The sequence below is a fragment of the Oncorhynchus keta genome, chromosome 15 (assembly GCF_023373465.1).
Source record: "Oncorhynchus keta strain PuntledgeMale-10-30-2019 chromosome 15, Oket_V2, whole genome shotgun sequence".
In the NCBI taxonomy this organism is placed as follows: Eukaryota; Metazoa; Chordata; class Actinopteri; order Salmoniformes; family Salmonidae; genus Oncorhynchus; species Oncorhynchus keta.
In genome coordinates this window covers 41,615,465-41,635,669 of record NC_068435.1, presented here as the reverse complement: position 1 = coordinate 41,635,669, position 20,205 = coordinate 41,615,465, and the positions used below count along the sequence as shown (strand labels likewise).

General features: G+C 43.5%; 1 protein-coding gene across 6 annotated transcripts; it reads right to left on the bottom strand.

Annotated features, from left to right (window-relative positions):
• Positions 1–311: 311 nt before the first annotated feature.
• Positions 312–19,201, bottom strand: phc3 (polyhomeotic homolog 3 (Drosophila)). 6 transcript variants are annotated; one of them, XM_052464124.1, is made up of 13 exons: positions 19,086–19,201; positions 16,965–17,243; positions 10,664–10,852; positions 10,432–10,584; positions 10,112–10,201; positions 9,452–9,686; positions 8,433–9,224; positions 8,049–8,299; positions 4,444–4,657; positions 4,249–4,363; positions 3,754–3,895; positions 2,980–3,247; positions 312–1,484 (listed from the first exon to the last, which is right to left on the bottom strand). In XM_052464124.1, exons 2-13 carry the CDS (start codon positions 17,199–17,201, stop codon positions 1,330–1,332), a joined length of 2,841 nt encoding a protein of 946 aa, XP_052320084.1. In that variant the 5' UTR covers positions 17,202–17,243; positions 19,086–19,201; the 3' UTR covers positions 312–1,329. The 6 variants fall into 6 exon arrangements, with proteins under 6 accessions (XP_052320084.1, XP_035644551.1, XP_052320087.1 ...); XM_035788658.2 differs by having other exon boundaries at positions 8,187–8,299; positions 19,086–19,199; XM_052464127.1 differs by lacking the exons at positions 16,965–17,243; positions 19,086–19,201 and adding exons at positions 11,072–11,128; positions 11,336–11,764.
• Between the last annotated feature and the right edge of the window lie 1,004 nt (positions 19,202–20,205).

The window sequence follows — 20,205 nt, the reverse complement described above, 5'->3', positions numbered from 1 at the left end:
CCACAACACTGATGCCACCAATTAGGGGAGAGTGCCAACCAGTCGTGCAGGCCATGTAAATCGGGCACCATGGAGAGAAAATGAGATGCAGGGAGTGGACCAACAGATGGGAACGTTGAACTCCCGGGCACGGAACCGGATGAGTTGAAGAGGCGGCCCAGATGAAGGACCGAGCCAACTAAGTTATTTAGTTACATTTATTTTATGTTGACCAGTAAAGGCGTGTTTTCTAGAACCTCCCTGTCTCTGTGTCCGTTTGTGTGCTCAAACCAAACACCCCATGGTTTACCACAACGTGGTCTGCACTTGGACGTACTGACAAATTCTCTAAAACATTGGAGGCGGTTTTTGGTAGAGAAATCAACATTAAATTCAAAACTTGAGACAGTGTTGTGTGACGAGACTGCACATTTGAGAGTGGCCTTTTGTCCCCAGCACAAGTTGCAACTGTGTAATGATCATGCTTCTTGATATGCCACACCTGTCAGGTGGCTGGATTATCTTGGCAAAGGAGAAATGCTCACTAACAGGGATGAAAACAAATTAGTGCACAGAATGAGAAAAATAAGCTGTGTGTGAATGGAACATTTCAGTGATCTTTTATTTCAGCTCATGAAACATGGGACCAACACTTTACATGTGTTTATATATATATATATATTTTGGTGTATTTATTACAGCAGTAATAAACATGTTACTTGATCTAATGTCTCATCAACCTTGGAATTCACAAGGCACTTCCTGGTTGCTCTGCAGTTGCTATGCTGCACAGGTTGGAAGTGGATTTCCTCATATGCAACTTCAGTCAATCTGGATACATCCCAAATGGTACCCTATTCCCTATATAGTCCACTACTTTTGACCAGAGACCTATGGGTCCTGGTCAAAAGTAACGCACTAAAAGGAATAGGGTGCCATTGGGGCACACTGAGTCGTTAAATGCCAACTCCTCTCAGGCTTGGAAAACTGTCTTCAGAGATTAACATTTTGAAAACATTTAAATACAATTCTTTAAACTTAAGTTTAAACAGCATGTACAGTACTTACAATGTAACACAGAAAAAAGGTCACCTTAAGCCTTATTGCGACAATCACTACGATGATAGATGGCTGTTAATGTGTGGAAAGATGACTGACACACAGATGAACAGTTAACTCGCTGCTTCTCAAAGAGTTAAAAAGGTAGAGAGCAAGTATATTTGTTTGTGTGTCATTTCTTAGAATCTCATATCCTCTTAAGTCTGATAAGGGTGCTCCTCCCGTTCGCATCCCAAATGGCACTCTCCTATATAGTACCCTATTTTTGACCAGATGGGCCCTGTCCTGTGCTCATGGTTCCTTCAGAGAGTTGATGTGGGCACAGAGTTTGAGGGCGGGTCCTAGTTTGATGTTCATCGCTGTCATCAGGTGGTCCTCTGTCAGCAATAGGAGGGCCTGGCCGTCAATCTCGTGGGAACGGAACTCTTCTGATATGTCCCGCCCACCTAAAGGAGGAAAAGGGTGGAGAGAGAGGTGGGAGAATGAAGAGAGTGGGGGGAGAGGAACAGGAAGGTGGAAAGAGAGGAGTTTAGGGCCAGGAGACGCATACTTCATTGTAAAGGGTTTCAACACTGTTTCCCATGCTTGTTCAATGAACCATAAACAAATTAACATGCACCCGTGGAACGGTAGTTAAGACACTAACAGCTTACAGATGGTAGGCAATTAAGGTCACAGTTATGAGAATTTAAGACACTAAAGAGGCCTTTCTACTGACTCTGAAAAACACCAAAAGAAAGATGCCCAGGGTCCCTGCTCATCTGCGTGAACGTGCCTTAGGCATGCTGCAAGGAGGCATGAGGACTGCAGATGTGGCCAGGGCAATACATTACAATGTCCGTACTGTGAGACGCCTAAGACAGCGCTACAGGGAGACAGGACGGACAGCTGATCGTCCTCGAAGTGGCAGACCACGTAACAACACCTGCACAGGATCGGTACATCTGAACATCACACCTGCGGGACAGGTACAGGATGGCAACAAAAACTGCCCGAGATAGTCTGAGCGTTCCTGGTCTGTCCGCAATAGGCTGAGAGAGGCAGGTCCTCACCAGACATCACAGGCAACAACGTCGCCTATGGGCACAATTTCACCGTCGCTGGATCAAACAGGACTGGCAAAAAGTGCTCTTCACTGAGGAGTTGCAGTTCTGTCTCACCGGGGTGATGGTCATATTTGCGTTTAAAGTCGGAGAAATGAGCGTTACACAGAGTCCTGTACTCTGGAGCGAGATTGATTTGGAGGTGGAGGGTCTGGGGTGGTATGTCACAGCATCATCGGACTGAGCTTGTTGTCATTGCAGGCAATCTCAACGCTGTGCGTTACAGGGAAGACATCCTCCTCCCCCATGTGGTACCCTTCCTGCAGGCTCATCCTGACATGACCCTCCAGCATGACAATGCCACCAGCCATACTGCTCATTCTGTGCATGATTTCCTGCAAGACAGGAATGTCAGTGTTCTGCCATGGCCAGCGAAGAGCTCGGATCTCAATCCCATTGAGCACGTCTGGGAGCTGTTGGATCGGAGGGTGAGGGCTTAGGGCCATTCCCCCCAGAAATGTCCGGGAACTTGCAGGTGCCTTGGTGGAAGTGTGGGATAACATTTCACATCAAGAACTGTCAAATCTGGTGCAGTCCATGAGGAGGAGATGGTGGCCTCACCAGATACTGACTGTTGCTGTTACTTTTGATTTTGACCCCCCTTTGTTCAGGGACACATTATTCCATTTCTGTTAGTCACATGTCTGTGGAACTTGTTCAGTTTATGTCTAAGTTATTGAATCTTATGTTCATACAAATATTTACACATGCTAAGTTTGCTGAAAATAAACACAGTTGACAGTGAGAGGACAATTCTTTTTTTTTTTGCTGAGGTTACAGCCATTACAGTATTGGTTACAGCAGCTTTAAGTCCCATGGTAGGACATATTCATGATACCTGGTAGAGAGTTGATGTAGGAGCAGACTTGACCCACGCTCCACTGTGTTGGATTGTCACTACATTCTTGTCCTCCTGTGGTCTGTTCACCAGAGGATATGAATGAGTCTTTCCTCTGTCTTCCCTGCTCCCTCTCTCTCTCCTGCACCCTCTCCCTCTCTTCCTGCCGGCGCAGCCTGGTGATCATGGGGACAGGGGGCTCATCCTCAGCCTCCTCTTCCCCCCTCAATGTTCTCTGGGTCTCTTCAGAGCCGTACGGACCCTGCACCTGCAGTGGAAAAACCAACATGACTACAATTAGACATTTACCTATGGAATATTCGGAGTGATAACAGTTTGGGGTTTCATACTGTAAGTAGACCAGAGAATTGCAAAGTTGTTAATATCAATTCTGTCGGATTGACCTAGCCTGGTTTCAGATTTGTTGTCCCAAGATTAAATTGGGGAGGGGACTGTACACTGTCTCTGTATGTCCATTCACTTGTGCGTTAGTCACACGCAATATCTCAAACAGCACTGGCCCGAATTTGACAACTTGGGTGAATGATGAGTCTTGCCATAGAGATCCGGCAGTGACAGAATTGATTGTCCTAAGACGGGAGCTATAGTTATTAACAGAAATGTTAAGGCGGGGCGCTTCATCATTCGTGGAGGACGACACGTTTACTGTTGCCTGGTTTGTGTTGTTTTGGAAACTGTCTTGTCGTGATTGGCATTGACCGTAGGATAGTTAGCTAGATATGTTAAATCTGGGACCAGGCTATGACATCTGACCTGTCTGAGGAGGAAGTGTTCTCTGGTGCCCCCGTTGACCCTCCCCGAGGGACGTCCTCTACGGCCCATCGGCCTGTGGCCCCAACGACTGGCCTTGTCCACCTTCAACACGCTCAGACGCTTTGTACAGCTCACATTGAACCTGACAGGAGTGGGGAGGGGACAGAGAGAGAGAGAGTGCGAGAGAGATGAGATGTGTAGATAAAACGTTTCTGGAGTTTAGCCATTCAGGGGAGATATTCCACAGAACATCATAATGTTCAAAACATCCCAGTTGTGGTGTCTAGATTCCCCTGGATCCTGGAAGAGAACGTTTACACATGGCTTTTGACTCGGCTTGAGGAGCTTAATCTGGCTCGGGAATAATGTTCCAAAATTCAGATTTTTCAAGAAATACAGGTTCCTGGAATCAGGAGTGAATAACCAGGAACTACAGGAATCTTCCAACTGGGATATCTGGAAACCCCAGAAATGTTGCAACCCTACAGGACTCACCTCTTGACACAGGTCATGGAGCAGAATCGTTTGGATCGGAGGAAGGTGTGAACGTAGCCCCTCTTCCCACAGAACTCACACTGCAGCACATCTACCAAGCTCTCAGCAGCAGGTTCTATAGTACAGCAGGAGATGACACGCTGTTAGACAGACACACAGACAGATGGACGGACACACAGACACACCGGAACTGACCGTCCTGGGCGGGGGTATCATCCATGTCTGAGTCATTGTCTGGCTGCTCAGCATCCATCAGGTTCTCCTCTGGCACTCGATCCCCATTGGTTCTCAATTCTATAGCTGAATCCTTATTGGTTCTCATCTCAGGTGTTGGATCCCCATTGGTTCTCACCTCCCGGGCTTCAGGAAGCGTGGCCTGCTGGTCCACCCCCAAAGAGGAACGGCCCATCTGAAGCAGGAACACACCACTGTATCACATACAGTACACAACATATACCACTATAGAGGGCTGAACATAATGGTAATTAATCAACTACCAGTGGTAGTTGGTTCTTGATGCAGTGCTCTCACAGTGAGGGAGGTGTGACTGGGACTAAGCTACTCTCCCAGCTAGCACATTTGGTTTCTTGGAAGATGTGGGAACGTACGTTTTTGGTTTCTCATTGGTTCCGGGAATGAAGCCATACATTTCTTGACCTGTAAAACGGAACATTTTTTAAACGTTCTGACACTGCAAATGTAAACTTGTTGGTTGCAGAGGTTCTGAGAATTTTGATTTATTTATTTAAACCTTTATTTAACTAGGCAAGTCAGTTAAGAACAAATTCTTATTTTCAATGACAGCCTAGGGGGTTAACTGCCTGTTCAGGGGCAGAACAGAACAACAACGTTCTAGCTGCGGGTCCAGTTCAGACATTATGTGTAGGCCTATGTGAGGCGACCCCAAATCCCGAGTTTCGGCTCGATAGGTCATTCGGTGCCCGAGCAATACCCCAATTGGTGCTGAAAATACACTTTTTTTCCATGCCTTGCTACGGGGTTCTTGAATGAACTATCAGACAGAAACATTGGGGTCCGTCTATGGGCCAAGCAGGTTTCAATGCACCTAGTCTTGCGTCTGAGACTTTTCTCAATGTCGTCATTTTCGTAATGGTCAAAATGAATTGAAGTCATTGCAAATGTACGAGGCTGTTTCTCGGTCCGAGAACCTTCTAGAGACAAGTAACTCACCATCGACCTGAGGTCTAGAACAGGTTTCAAAAGTTTCAGAACGCTAGGTCTGACGGTTCTTTTTTAGCTCGAACAAAGTTAACTATTGCAGGCACGGTCTGTCTCTACACACCCCAATATGTCCCTCCTTCCAAGCTGTGCGTGTGTGCGATTTAGTTTTTCTTTGAAATTTTATGGGAGAAATGACCGATTTACAGTTCACGGGGGCCGCCTAATCACACATATGAAGTTTTGAAAAGATCTGACCTTTTTAACCCTTTGAAACAGCCACTATGACACCATTTAAGGCACTTCCGGTTGGCACAGGAAGCTATAAGTAAACACATATCCTCATTGGAGTATGCCTTTACAGAATCCTGAGTTTTAAGTGTTTACGTTAAGAACTGACCGATTTACACAGGGTTTAATGCACTATTTATCACAAACTGCTGGTTGGGTATGGAAAAACACTTTTAGGGTGATTTGAACCACTTCCGGTTGCTTCAAGAAGCTTAGAATCGACACAGGTCGACCTCAGTGTCCTGATGGACTGTCATTGAAGACAGGTTCATAAGGCATTCATAACCCACATAGGCTTCAGGTTGACTTTAGAGGAGCAGGCAATGCATTCCTATGGGGAGAGATGTCATTGTAATCTGTGAGATCAAAAAACCCTGATTAACTGTTAAGGGTTAATGCCACACGGTCAAGGTTTGCACAGATCGGGAGGACCTTAGGAACGTACCGGAGGTCGAATTGTGCTTCTCACCCTAACGGTTCTCTCACGATCACCCAAAAGCAAATGACATTTAGGGCCAGGCTTAATTTTGGGCCTACTTTTTTCACGGTCGCTGCACTCAGAGTGAGCTACGGTCAAGCGGGGCATCTCGTTGAACTCGGCACGGCCTAGAGAAAATGGAAATGCCATTGTAGGCTCTGTGTGTCTTTAAGCACCGCACTTTGTCACTCCATCCTTGCTGTGTGTGTGTGTGTGTGTGTGTGTGTGAGAGAGCTTTTCTTTGACATCTGTTGGGAGAAAAGACTGACTTGCAGTTAATGGGGGTTGCTTAATCACACATATGAAATTTTGAAAAGATCTGACCTTTTTAACCCTTCGAAACAGCACCTATGACACCATTTTAAGGCACTTCCGGTTGACACAGGAAGCTGAAAGTGAACACATATCCTCCTTGGGGTAGGCAATTATAGAATTTTTAGTTTTAAGTCTTTATGTTAAGAACTGACTTATTTACGGAGGGTTTAGTGAGTGTGTGTTATTTCAGAAAATCACAGAAATCTCGCAGAGCTCCGAAGCACTATAAAAAGATTTGTATGAACACGCTGCAACTGGATCTGTAACTGTTTTTTGTTTTTTTACTATTTCTGAACATCACCAATTTGACATTGTACGATTTCTCCTAAATGACGATAGATAAATGGCTGGTTCTTTTTTTACTGACACCGTAGGTTCCTTTACTTTGACGTGAAGCAGAAAAATTATTTCTATGGCTTCCACAGGGTGTCAGCAGTCTATGTTCAAGGTTTCAGGCTTGTAACTTCCAATGAACGCGTGATGAAGACAGAAGACCTGCTAAAATCCTATTCCTATTGAATAATCCTATTTCCTATTGAATATATTTCTTTCCGTAAAAAAAATATATAGTTTGATTACATTTTAGGGTATCTGAGTAGTAAATAGAAACATATTTTGACTTGTTGAAAAATCCCCCCTCCCTCCTCCCTCTCTGTTAGAGGTAGATTTTTGGATTCCTTTCTTTGCATGTTGAACGAGTGGATTACTCAAATCGATGGCGCCAACTAAACTGACTTTTTGGGTTGTAAAGAAGGATTTGATCTAACAAAACGACACAACATGTTATATCTGGGACCCTTTGGATGACAAATCAAAGGAAGATTTTCAAAAACTAAGTGAATATTTAATTGCTATTTGTGAATTTATGAAACCTGTGCCAGTGGAAAAATATTTTTATGTGGGACGCCGTCCTCAAACAATTGCATGGCATGCTTTTGCTGTAATGGCTACTGTAAATCCGAAAGTGCAGTTAGATTTACAAGAATTTAAGCTTTTAACTGTTATAAGACACTTGTTTATATGGTACCGAAATGTTTAATATCCATAATTTTTATGATTATTTATTTATTTGAATTGCACGCCCTCTGCTAGCGGGATGCCTAGACCTAAAGTTTTTAAATAAGATTCTTAGAACGTTACTCAAGTTCTTGTGGTTTTTATGGAAAATGTTCTTACCGTTCTCAGAACAATTTGAGAACATGCAAAATAACCAAAGGACAACCACGCTCTCACCAAGCTCTAAGAAACAAATGGTTCTCAGAACATTATGTGCTAGCTGGGCTCAGTCGCAGGGCCGACTCCAGGCATAAGTGGCCACTAGGGGGCCCGACTCCAAAAAACGGTACTCAGTCGAACTTTAAAAACGTACATTTTTCTCTCCACTGTCAAGTTTTCGCCTGCTTGTTGGGGGCCCCCCCCCCAACCAAATCTTGCTTAGGTCCCTTAAAAGGCTAGAGCTGACACTGGCCTCAGTGCCTTTGGTGACAATTAACAAGACCAGTACCTGTGTACTGTGGAGCTTGGTTAACACACCCACCAGTGGACATATCGGGAGGAACGGCTGCAGGGCCTCTCTGACGACGAACCCCTCTATGATGTGAGTGAGGATGAGAGGTTTAGCTCTCTCAGGGCTCCCTGGTAGGGTGGCTGAGGGGGATTGGCCGGGGCTTCTTACCGCGGCCGAGGGCAGGAGTGGAGGAGGGGAGCAGCTGGTGTAAGAGGAGGGGTCTTGAGACGAGTGGGTAACGGAGCGGCTGGGCGGAGGGACGCAGGGGAAATCCAACCTGCCTGGAGGATGGAGCCGAGCACAGAAAGAGAGGCAGTTACTGTATGTTAGTGTGCTTTATCGATTTAGTATAAAAATAGTGCAAACGGTAAAGTTAAGTAATGAAAAAAATGCAAATGCTATTGTGCCGTGTACCTGTGCAGTTCTCTGTAAAGGCGAGCTGTATGTCTTTACAGAGTCTGTCTGAACAAGCCGATGGAGAGAGTGTGGGTGGAGGGGTCGTCATCTCCTCTCTCCTCTCTGGGGTCTGGGGACGTAGGGTGGCTGGAAGCATCTTCAGGTCCACAGCTACAGTCTGGGGTGGGGAGAGATTATGGAACGTCTGGGATAGATTCTGGAACGTCTGGGGGAGGTGATGGTTCTGAAAAGGCATCTGGACCGGCGCCTCTGCCACAGGCAGCTCCTCCGACACCTGAACCCCAGTGGACTGCACTGCCAGGGCCTGGACTGAGCGCAGGGACAACCTCTGGAGGGAGGCCGGTGGAGACTGGACCAGCCTGGGGAGAGAGGCCTGGGAGATGGGGCCAAGACGCAGGGTAGGGGGCTTGGGCTGGCGGTGGAGCTGGGGCTGGAGCAGGCTGGGACACAGAAGAGGTGGAGGGGCTGATGAGGATACTACCACTGTCTGCTGGGGAGGGGGTGGGGTGGGCAGCTCACAGGAAGAGGAGAGGACTGGAAGGCCATCGCCAGGCTGGGATTGGACAGTGGTGGTGGTGTGGGTGGGAGTGGCCAGGGGCTGGAGGGTAAGAGGGAAGAGAGAGGGGGAAGTGTCTTGGGGTGCGAGGCGCAGTGCGATAGGGTGCAGCTGCCGGTGGGCTCCTGCTGTGGTCTGCTGGATGATGAGCTGGTGGGGTGCCCCCTTATGGCTCGGAGGACAGTGCAGCTGGTGCCTGACCACAGCATGGGACTGGACAGGAGTGTACGACGCTGAAATAAAACCACATTATTACACCTGAAGGTGGTCTAAACCTGCACTAGGTTGGAACAGAATGTACAACACTGGAGTTGAAAGTGATTGAGACATTGATGTGTGTTGTAAACCTCCTCTGGGCTGGAACAAAAGCCTACCTCAGGATCAGTATTATTTAAGAACACTGATATGAACCAACAGAGCACAAAAGATGAGACCATGCCATGGTGACTGACTGACTTACCAGGCGCGATAAGTTGGTTTGCTGATGTTAGCCTGGTGATGTCAGCCAGCCGAGGCTTAGCTCCAGAGGCTTCTGTGGAGGTGTCAGATTGCTGACTGGACCTCAGGGGACAGATGGACATCTTGGGCAGAGAGGAGACCAGCGTCTGGGGCTGGGTGGAGAATGGCTTCAACAGGACACTCTGGGCAGTGGCCAAAGCCCCTGGGAGATGGGCCTGCACAGCAAGGCTGTGGACCTGAGAGAGGAGAGGACAGGTAGTATTATTATAGACGTAAATCTAACATCCCAATGTCTCTTAGAAAGTGCTTGATATCAAAAAAATATAATGTGGATACCATGTTGTGTCCCACAGGATTCCATACTGGGGCACTACTGTCTGTACCTGATATATATTTAGGTAATTGCAACTTGATCATGTCGAGCAATGACATACCAAGTCAAGTCAGATACACTCCACTTAGCATACCTCCACATACCTTTATCCAAAGCGACCTGTGCATAGGCTTACATTTTTTGTATAAAAATGATTTGTCCTCCAGGGATATAAATAACGTCAGCAGGAGTTTGCGGTCCTCTGATGACAACATAGTTAGCTTGTCAGGTATGTAAAACCTGGCAATGCTTAACCTTTCACCTTTGCCCCTGGTGGAGGTTGCTGACCTGTGAAGTGGAGAGTTGAGAGGAGCTGCAGCAGACAGAAGGCAGGTCAGACTGGACTGCTGCCACCGTGGCCGCAGGGGTCAGAATCAACTTACAGAGACAGAAGAGAGAAAAGAGAGTTACAGAAGAGGGAAAAGACAGAGAAGCAAGGGAAAGGACAAAGAAGAAAGAGAAAAGATAAGTAGAAAAGTTAGCGGAAAACATCAATGGAAAAGGAGACAGAGAACTTGGCATGCTTACTTATTTTTACTTTCCATGATCTTTGGGCAAGTTTATCATACTCTGCAAAGCTGTTACAACAAGAGATAGAAGGTATGTACCATCTGGGTGCGAAGGTACATCTGGGCTTGGTTACAGGAAGCAGAGCAATTCCCCAGCAGCATGGCCTGCTGGGTAATCGTGCCTGTGGTGGAGCTGGAACTCTGAGAATGACCAATCAGCTGGCCTGTTACTGGAGAGGCTGGGAGGGTGATCTGGAGACAGACAGAATTGCAGTGGTCTTATTTGGCATTGGTAGTCTTGGTAGTCTTGATACCAGAGTGCTAAACTTACAGAGGTACCAGTTGACTGGGGCACCGTGCTGTTGGCAGCAGAGGGTAAGGAGGGGGACTGTCTGCTACTGTAAGGCTGTTGCAGCGCAGCTGTCTGCAGGATGATGTGTTGCTGCTGGGCAGCGTACATCTGCTGCAGGTACTGAGCTGCCATGGTCTGGGGCCTGCTGTGGATGGCCTGCTGGATCACCTAGAGAGAGAGAGACAGCAGAGAAACGTAACTACTACACTCACCAGAGCCGATGACTCATGTTTGCTCCCAGAACTAATGCCTCAGATTTAGCTCAGCACGTACATGATCAGGGTTCGATACCAGAAATGCTCGTTCTGGGAACGAAGCCATACGTTCTGACTCGTAAAACGTAACATTTTTTTAAACGTTTCTGAGAACCCTGTTCTGGGAACATACATGTTTAGGTTGCAGGGAGGTTCTGAGAATGTTCTCCTGGGAGGTTTTATTGATGTTCTGAGAATAGAAATGATATGTTATTTGAAGGTAATTAAATAACGTTCTGAGAATATGTTTCAATAAGACACTGCTGGCTTAGTTTGGGTTAACAGTGTTGAAGCACAGATAGGACACATGGAAATTCACTTACTTAAGCTTGAATCATGTAAAAACACATTTATTTTTTTATCGTGGCACGGCGTCAGTGAGATTCTAACGTATTACCTTCAGTTCTCGATCTATGGAATTAGTCCACTGAGCCACCAGGATGGAGCTAGCATTAGAGGTCTTTACGGATTCACCTGTACCCGAATACTCGAGACCTGAGCAGGTTCAGATCCAGAATTCGAAATAATGTCATGCGTCTGGGTCGGATCTGATATGATTGTCACGGGTATGTGTAATTTTAACTGACCTTTCCGGTAGGAACACTACAGATCCGAACGCGACAGCTGCAATAGAGAGATACATTTTATAATTTATGCTGCTGCTCGTGCTTTTCACGAGAGTGGCGCTTGTAGCTTGTTGTTGGCCAATCATAAATCATCATAGCGGCAATAGGTTAAATTAGGAGATATCTAATCCTCCCTGCTCCATGTGTCACTCGCTCACAGTATGGCCCCACCCCAGCCTGCTTGAGCGGCACCTCTCTCTCCCTCCTCTCACGCTTTATCAGCTCCGGCTAATAAAGTAGTTCAAAAAACGACTGCTGCTTCCCTCACTCGGATCTGACCGGTCTGGATTCAACCAGGTCTATAGGGAATGGAATTAGTTGTGCTGTGGTCCATTCGGAACGGGTCTCTATATTTAAAACGTGTATTTAAGCTTACATTTATGGAGTCCGGATTGGGAAAGACCCAGTGTCCAGTTTGGAACTGGTCCAACTTTTTGGACCTGTGAAGACCTCTAGCTAGAATGTCATCTTTTTCTCCGACATAGCTGTTCATTTGAGTCTATTCAAACAGACCCCATTTCAAAATAAACAAACACTCATTAAGATCAGGTGTGGCAAATGAGTGGGCGTGGCCAACACATCTGAACACATTTAACAAGAGAGAGGGTAGAGAGTTTGACGCTGAGAACAGTGTTTATGCTTTTAAAACATTAGAACGTTCTTTGAACATTAATGGTTTCTTCTCATATTAATGGAAAGTTGGTGAGGGAGATAAAAGTCTCCAACTTCAGAGATTTTTGCAATTCGTTCCAGTCGCAGGCAGCAGAGACCTGGAAGGAAAGGCGGCCAAATGAGGTTTTGGCTTTAGGGATGATCAGTGAGATCCACCTGCTGGAGCGCGTGCTGCGGGTGGGTTTTGCCATCGTGACCAGTGAACAGAGATAAGGCGGAGCTTTACCTAGCATAGACTTGTAGATGACCTAGAGCCAGTGGGTCTAGCGACGAACATGTAGCGAGGGCCAGCCGACTAGAGCATACAGGCCACAGTGGAGGGTGGTATTCCCAGTGGGTCAAATAGTTAATGAAATGGTTACTCTGACTATCTGTATTGACCCTACATGAACACTCACAAGACTATATACAGTATACACATTATATACATACTCACACACACTACACTGACACTCACACAAAACCCACACATATACAGTACGCATGCACACACACAGGCATAACACACACACGCATACTGACACAACACACACAAACATTCACACATTATATGCTGCTGCTACTCTGTTATGTCTTCTTACTCTTACTATTATCTATCATGATGCCTAGTCACTTTACTCTGCCTTTATGTACAGTTGAAGTTGGAAGTTTACATGCACCTTAGCCAAATACATTTAAACATAATTCCTGACATTTAATCATAGTAAAAATTCCCTGTCTTAGGTCAGTTAGGATCACCACTTTATTTTAAGAATGTGAAATGTCAGAATAATAGAGAGAAGGATTTATTTCAGCTTTTACTTATTTCATCACATTCCCAGTGGGTCAGAAGTTTACATCCACTCAATTTGTATTTGGTAGCATTGCCTTTAAATTCTTTAACTTGGGTTAAACGTTTTGGGTAGCCTTACACAAGCTTCCCACAATAAGTTTGTCCCACTCCTCCTGACAAAGCTGTGTAATGGAGTTAGGTTTGTAGGCCTCCTTGCTTGAACATGCTTTTTCAGTTCTGCCCACAATTTTCTATGGGATTGAGGTCAGGGCTTTGTGATGGCCACTCCACTTCCTTGACTTTGTTGTCCGTAAGCCGTTTTGCCACAACTCTGGAAGTACGCTTGGGGTCATTGTCCATTTGGAAGACCCATTTGCGACCAAGCTTTAACTGATGTCTTGAGATGTTGCTTCAATATATCCACATTAATTTCCTGCCCCTATTTTGTGAAGTGCACCAGTATAGGACTCGTTTTGCTGTGGATATAGATACTTTTGTACCCGTTTCCTCCAGCATCTTCACAAGGTCCTTTGCTGATGTTCTGGGTTCTGATTTGCACTTTTCGCAAACAAAGTATGTTCATCTCTAGGAGACAGAACGCGTCTCCTTCCTGAGCGGTATGACGTCTGTGTGGTCCCATGGTGTTTATACTTGCGTACTATTGTTTGTACAGATGAACGTGATACCTTCAGGCTTTTGGAAATTGCTCCCAAGGATGAACCAGACTTGTGGAGGTCTACATTTCTTTTTCTGAGGTCTTGGCTGATTTCTTTTTATTTTCCCATGATGTCAAGCAAAGAGACACTGAGTTTGAAGGTAGGCCTTGAAGTACATCCACAGGTACCCCTCCAATTGACTCAAATTATGTCAATTAGCCTATCAGAAGCTTCTAAAGCCATGACATCATTTTCTGGAATTTTCCAAGCTGTTTAAAGGCACAGTCAACTTAGTGTATGTAAACTTCTGATCCTCTGGAATTGTGATACAGTGAATTATAAATTAAATAATCTGTCTGTAAACAATTGTTGGAAAAATTACTTGTGCAATGCACACAGTAGATGTCCTAACCAACTTGCCAAAACTACTGTTTGTTAAACAAACAAACAAAACATATTGGTTGAAAAACAAGTTTGAATGACTCCTACCTAAATGTATGGAAACTTCCGACTTCAACTGTACATATCTACCACAAATACCTTGTACCCCTGCATATTGATCTGGTATTCCTTGTATACATCTTCATTCTTGTTTTTATTCCTCTTTCATTACTATTTATTACGTTGTTTTTTTTTACTCCGCATCGTTGGGAAGGGATGGTAAGCAAGCAGTTCACGGTAAAGTCATTGTAATTCAGCATTTGTGACAAATACAATTTGATTTGATTTTGAACATCGCCAACAAATGCGTCAGTTTATTTAAATGTGCAATTAAAAAGTATAGTGCCTAGGTGTCAGTTTAATTAAATGTGCAATTAAAAAGTATTGTGCCTAGGTGTCAGTTTAATTAAATGTGCAATTAAAAAGTATTGTGCCTAGGCCTATTTAATGAAACCCTAGTGCTGTTGACACTAGGGTCCATCACTGGGGTACATCACTGGGGCCAAGCTTCCTGACATCCAGGACCTCTATATCAGGTGGTGTCAGAAGAAGGCCCTAAAAATTTCCGGAGCGCCAAGTCTAGGTCCGAGAGGCTTCTAAACAGCTTCTACCCCCAAGCCATAAGACTCTTGAATGTCTAATCAAATGGCTACCCTTTTACACTCTGTTATTATCTATGCATAGTCACTTTAATAACTCTCATGTACATATTATCACAATTACCTCGACTAACTGGTGCCCCCGCACATTGACTCTGTACCGGTACCCCCTCTATATAGCCTCGCTATTGTTATTTTACTGCTGCTCTTTAATTACTTGTTACTTTTATTTCTTATTCTTATTTTTTTCTGTATTTTCTTTTAAGCTGCATTGTTGGTTAAGGGCTTGTAAGTATGCATTTCACTGTTGTATTCGGGGCATGTGGCAAATACAATTTGATTTGATTTGACAAAGACCTATAGGGACACCTACTGTATACATTTGGCAGCCATTTGGCAGCGAGACCCGCCATCATCTATGCACAATACAAGCGGCATGAAAGCCAAAACAACAAGGCACAAGTACTCACACGACCAACGGACATTGGAACAACAATTTACACTCCAATGGTAAAACAAAGGGCACATTTCTACAAATACAATCAGTGAGGAATTGGAACCATGTGTGCCATTGAATGAGCAACAGTACTGGAGGGATCTGTGACATACAGTGTAAACCACAACACTTCATTTAGAGTAAACTGGACATACTTTGCTTAGTGCTGACGCTGTTAAACTTTCTCAGTGTAAGAAATGAACACCTGTAGTGATACAGTAAATCATTTTGGGGTGTTGTTTAAAAACTGTATGCTGTAAAGCCTAATTTGTCTTTTCTTTTCAAGGGAATTTTAGAGTTTTACCATCCATGGCTGTAATACTTTGTGAGAGAGACATGGTTAATGAATTATTTCCTTATAAAGGCTTGTGGCTTTCACCAAGTGAGTACCAAGGTGAATGCTATCATTGAAATTCAACTATGACAATACCTTACATACGGTATATCATAAGGCCTTACTTTGATGGCCTAGTTTTACCATAACCCAGTGATGTTAGGAAACTCTGGGTTTACAGGCCACATCAGGCCTGGAAGTCAAATTGTGTTGGATTGCAAAGTGATGTGTCTTTTTATCTAACATTCTACCCCTTGCCAGTTCTGCCATTTGCCAAATTGACTGGCCTTTCAGCAATCTCAACATTTAATATGCAATTCAATATGAGACATCATGAGGATATCCAAAGGTTTGACCCGCCGCCTGCATTCAGAATGACTGTCAGGGTTAGGAAAGTTGATAAGAAGACTACCCAAACCATTTAACCTGGAAAAAACATTACAGGGTCAGGTGCTAACTGTTACTCTAACTAACTTATTTGATTAGTTTACAAAAATATATGTTATTTGTCTTAGTGTAGCATACGATTGATCAATCTTTTAAAGACACAGATATTAAAAACAATTATTAAAACATCTACTTGCAGTAGTGCATTCTGGGAAATATGATAATAATTGTGTGGTTTTGTTGGGCTGTTCTACTCTCCAACGTGTAAAACAATAACTCTGGTTATTAACACCAATACTAGGGGGTTATTTTAGACCACTGAGTGTTAATTTCACTCTTACAGAGTGAATTTAACTTCTGAATCAACACTAGAAATGTTATACCAAAGAAATCAACACTGGCCAATTTGCTAAGTAGGTCCTTTTAGGGATTGTGTGTTCTTACTAAAGTAGCCTGTCTGTACTCCATCTCCTAATAAAAGAGGAGGGACACATAATATAACTGAAATGAGCATGACAACATTTTACAAACATAGTCATGATGATCAGCATATGTGTGAGGAATGACGACAGGGGGCAGGTTTGCATTTCTTTTCTCTCATTAATGGGATGCAATTGAAGCATACTTGGCTCGATTGAATCTTGTAGGCTAATATTTCCCATGTCATCATTTCTCTCTCTCATTATGGAGTCCTCTAGACACTTTGAACAACATGATCTTCATTGACACTGCCTTCTCACAAAAGAATGATCGCAGCAGGTCATAACGGTGTTGTTGTTTGTTGTTCTTATTGCACCAAATTGGCAAGCACATAATGTTGTCATGAAAAATATTTGTGTTGTTTTCAACTACCAATCAGCAACTGTAGTAAATCCGGCTGCATATTGAACTTTGAGATTGCCGAAAGGCCAGTCTCTTTGACAAATGACAGGAGTGGAAAGTAAATGAAATGTTAGCTAAAACTGAAACCCAGACTAGTGGCTTCATTATTTGGAGTTCAACACACACACATTGACACGCGCCCTCCCTGTCCCCTCTCTCACCTGAACCGCCTGGCTCTCTGTAGGGGCGGTGCCTAGAGAAGTGGGTGGGGCCTGACTGCTTGGGGGCGTGGTGCTGTCAGTTGTCGTCATGGCGATGACCACTGAAGCAGCGACGTTGTTGTTGGCAACCGTTGTAACTGCTTTGGTGTTAGAGGTGACAGTGACAGTAGCAGCAGTCCCATTGGTCTCACTCTCTCCTCCTCCCTCTGTCTTTTTAGGGCTCTGCCTGTCCATCATGCTGCTGGTAAATCTAAGCTACGGTCTGTATCACTGGGCCAACTAGAAAGGACACATAGAAAACACCTCTCTCGTAAGCCTAAACATATTTGTATATATTTGATTTGACATATGGGATGCTGGATGTATTTTTTGCGAAATAACATTGATATCTGGTGCCCTACATTATTCAGTAAAAAATAAATCCCACCTACATCCCTAAGATAATATTTTGTTGGGACATAATTTTGCTGATAAATTGTCCCATCATAAAATAAATCTAATTATAGATGCATCTGCCTATCTATAACAATGTCAATGACAATTTAGTGCTGGGTGCGTTTGAATACGGGGCCAATAGCACTGGCTCGAACGGATGTGATGGGTATTGCTTGACCGGACCAAGACAGCGCTTCTCGCGCGGCTATAAAACTGAAGGTTGATAGAAGTGAAGTTTCCATGCTCTGTGTGCACATTCTGCTTATTTCTTACAACCTTAAATCGAAGAAAATTATTATATTTACATTTATAGGCCTTAAAATCACAAACGGGACATTTGGGCAAACGGCGTCACAAAAAAAGAAAATCCTTTAAAGATCTATAGATATGATGGCCCCCAAGCGATGCCCCTGGATCCTGGTCACTAGAGTAGGCTATTAGTGTCATATATTTTAATTAACTTTAATAAGTCCCGAGCTGTATTAATTGCATGTGTATAGGACTACTTTACATTTCAACTGACCTATTACATTTATTGGAAGGTAATGGTCAGTAGGAAATAGCTAATCAGAAACCGGGGCTTGTACGCCTAAACAAGGAATTGTACTAAAATCAGGTCGAACTTATGTCGGCCTATTCATATTAAAGTTCTAATCAAGCAGTTGTTCGTTATGTTTTTTTCCCATTTGATTTGCTGCGTTTTCAACGAAATCATTCAGTTTAGTTAATTTCTTTGTCATAATGGACGTGCATTTATGTTTTTGAATTCCTCCCCATATGACCATGACATTTTCCAAGTTTTTCCATGTATGAAATTATCGAAATTCAATAGCTTATAGCCTAAAATAAATAGATCAGAAATGTATTTTGATAACGCCTCTGCGCTTGGGTGTCATGTTGATTAGTATAGCCTACTCATCAGGTTTATATGGCATACACATAAAAATACTGGAAGAATCTGAAAAACAGGCTATATCAAACTACATTCATCCAATATTTGAATTGTTGAATGAAATTGAAAGGAAATTACACAAACCTTCCAAATAAAGTGGCCTAGTTTGAAATAGGCTATTTTGTCCACATGTTTTACATGCAGCCTAATTTGTGTAAATAAAGTAGAGCCTACTTTAATTTGCCCATAACATGTTGGTAAAAAGGGACAATTTGAGACATAATAGATTGCTGATATTGATTCTGTTCCAATTCCTGATGCTAAACTACTTCATTTTTAAACATGTATGTAGTTTTTGTGCAACACACCCCTAATGCTCAACCGAGAAAATATTACAAACCCTATAGCCACAACCATGCACTGACAAAAAGCAGACTTGTTAAATTTACACACATTTTCATTCAGCAATAGCAATGCATGAAATCCGTTATGCAATTTACAATCTATGACCAATTGTCGTTATCTTGTGCGGAATGCATCTAATTGGGCAATTCATGCATTGGTCTACAGTCACCCCTTTTGGCCTTTTCTCGATGGATGTGCAGTGCTGGCAACTATAGGCTGCATTAACCTAGCTATACGATCATTTATTTATTCATTATACTAAAACAAAATCGTATAATAATTATATTACGTTTGGGCATCATCCTCTATTTCCTCGGCCAATTCTACGGCCACCGATAAGAGCCTTATATATGCACCATGCACAATCGTTCACCTATCATTAGCGTTACCTGGCTGGATTTGTTATTAGACCTGACCCATGGCGAAGTGACCGAACGAAAACCCACCGGTTCAGACTGTCACAATCCCAGTCATGTTCTAATGCGTCAAGTCTGTAATGCTAAAATGGAGAGAAAAACAAACGGGCCGGACGGAATGAAAACCCAGGCACAGCACCACTTGCAGCGCGGGAGGACCTTATACAGTAGAGCAAGAGGGGTTAGTGTGAAAATTGATTTTTATAAAGCTCATTTCTCATTTTCAAGGATTTACTCAACATGCAACAAACAACAAATATCAAGTCAAGTTCAGGCTGTGTCACGAAACGCATTATAAAGGTAGCATTGTGGAGTCGGGTCCTATACCTACATAGTAATTATTTTACTGGCAGTATATACTGTAATACTATCACCACTAGGGGGCACAGGACTCGGGAAAAGAGACCCCATATATATATGCTGAGGACTGAGGAAAAGCTGGGGTCAGTTGAAATGTAAAGTAGTCCTAAACACATGCAATTACTACAGCTCGGGACTTATTAAACAAACTTCATTCAAATATATGACACTTTTGCTAAGAATACTTTATGACTAAGACAAATAGCCTACTCTAGTGACCAGGATCCACGGACATCGCTTGGGGGCCATCATAGCTATAGATCTTTAAAGGATTTGTGTGTGTGTGTGTGTGTGTTTTATTGTCACAGACACTGGATAGGTGCAGATCGGGGCAAATATGTTTTTACATATATAATTACCATACATAAATCATGATTAGACTATGTTGATCAGACAGAGAAATGCTGGTATGTGTCATGCTCATGTGTTGTTTCTCAAATCAAGTCAAATCAAAGGTTATTAGTTACATGCACCGAATACAACAGGTGTAGCCCTTACAGTGAAATGCTTACTTACGGGCCCCTAACCAACAATGCAGTTTAAAGAAAATATGGATAAGAATAAGAAATAAAAGTAACAAGTAATTAAAGAGCAGCAGTAAAATAACAACAGCGAGACTATATACAGGGTGGTACCGGTACAGAGTCAATGTGCTGGGGCACTGGTTAGTTGAGGTAATATGTACATGTTATTAAAGTGACTATGCATAGATGATAACAACAGAGTAGCAGTG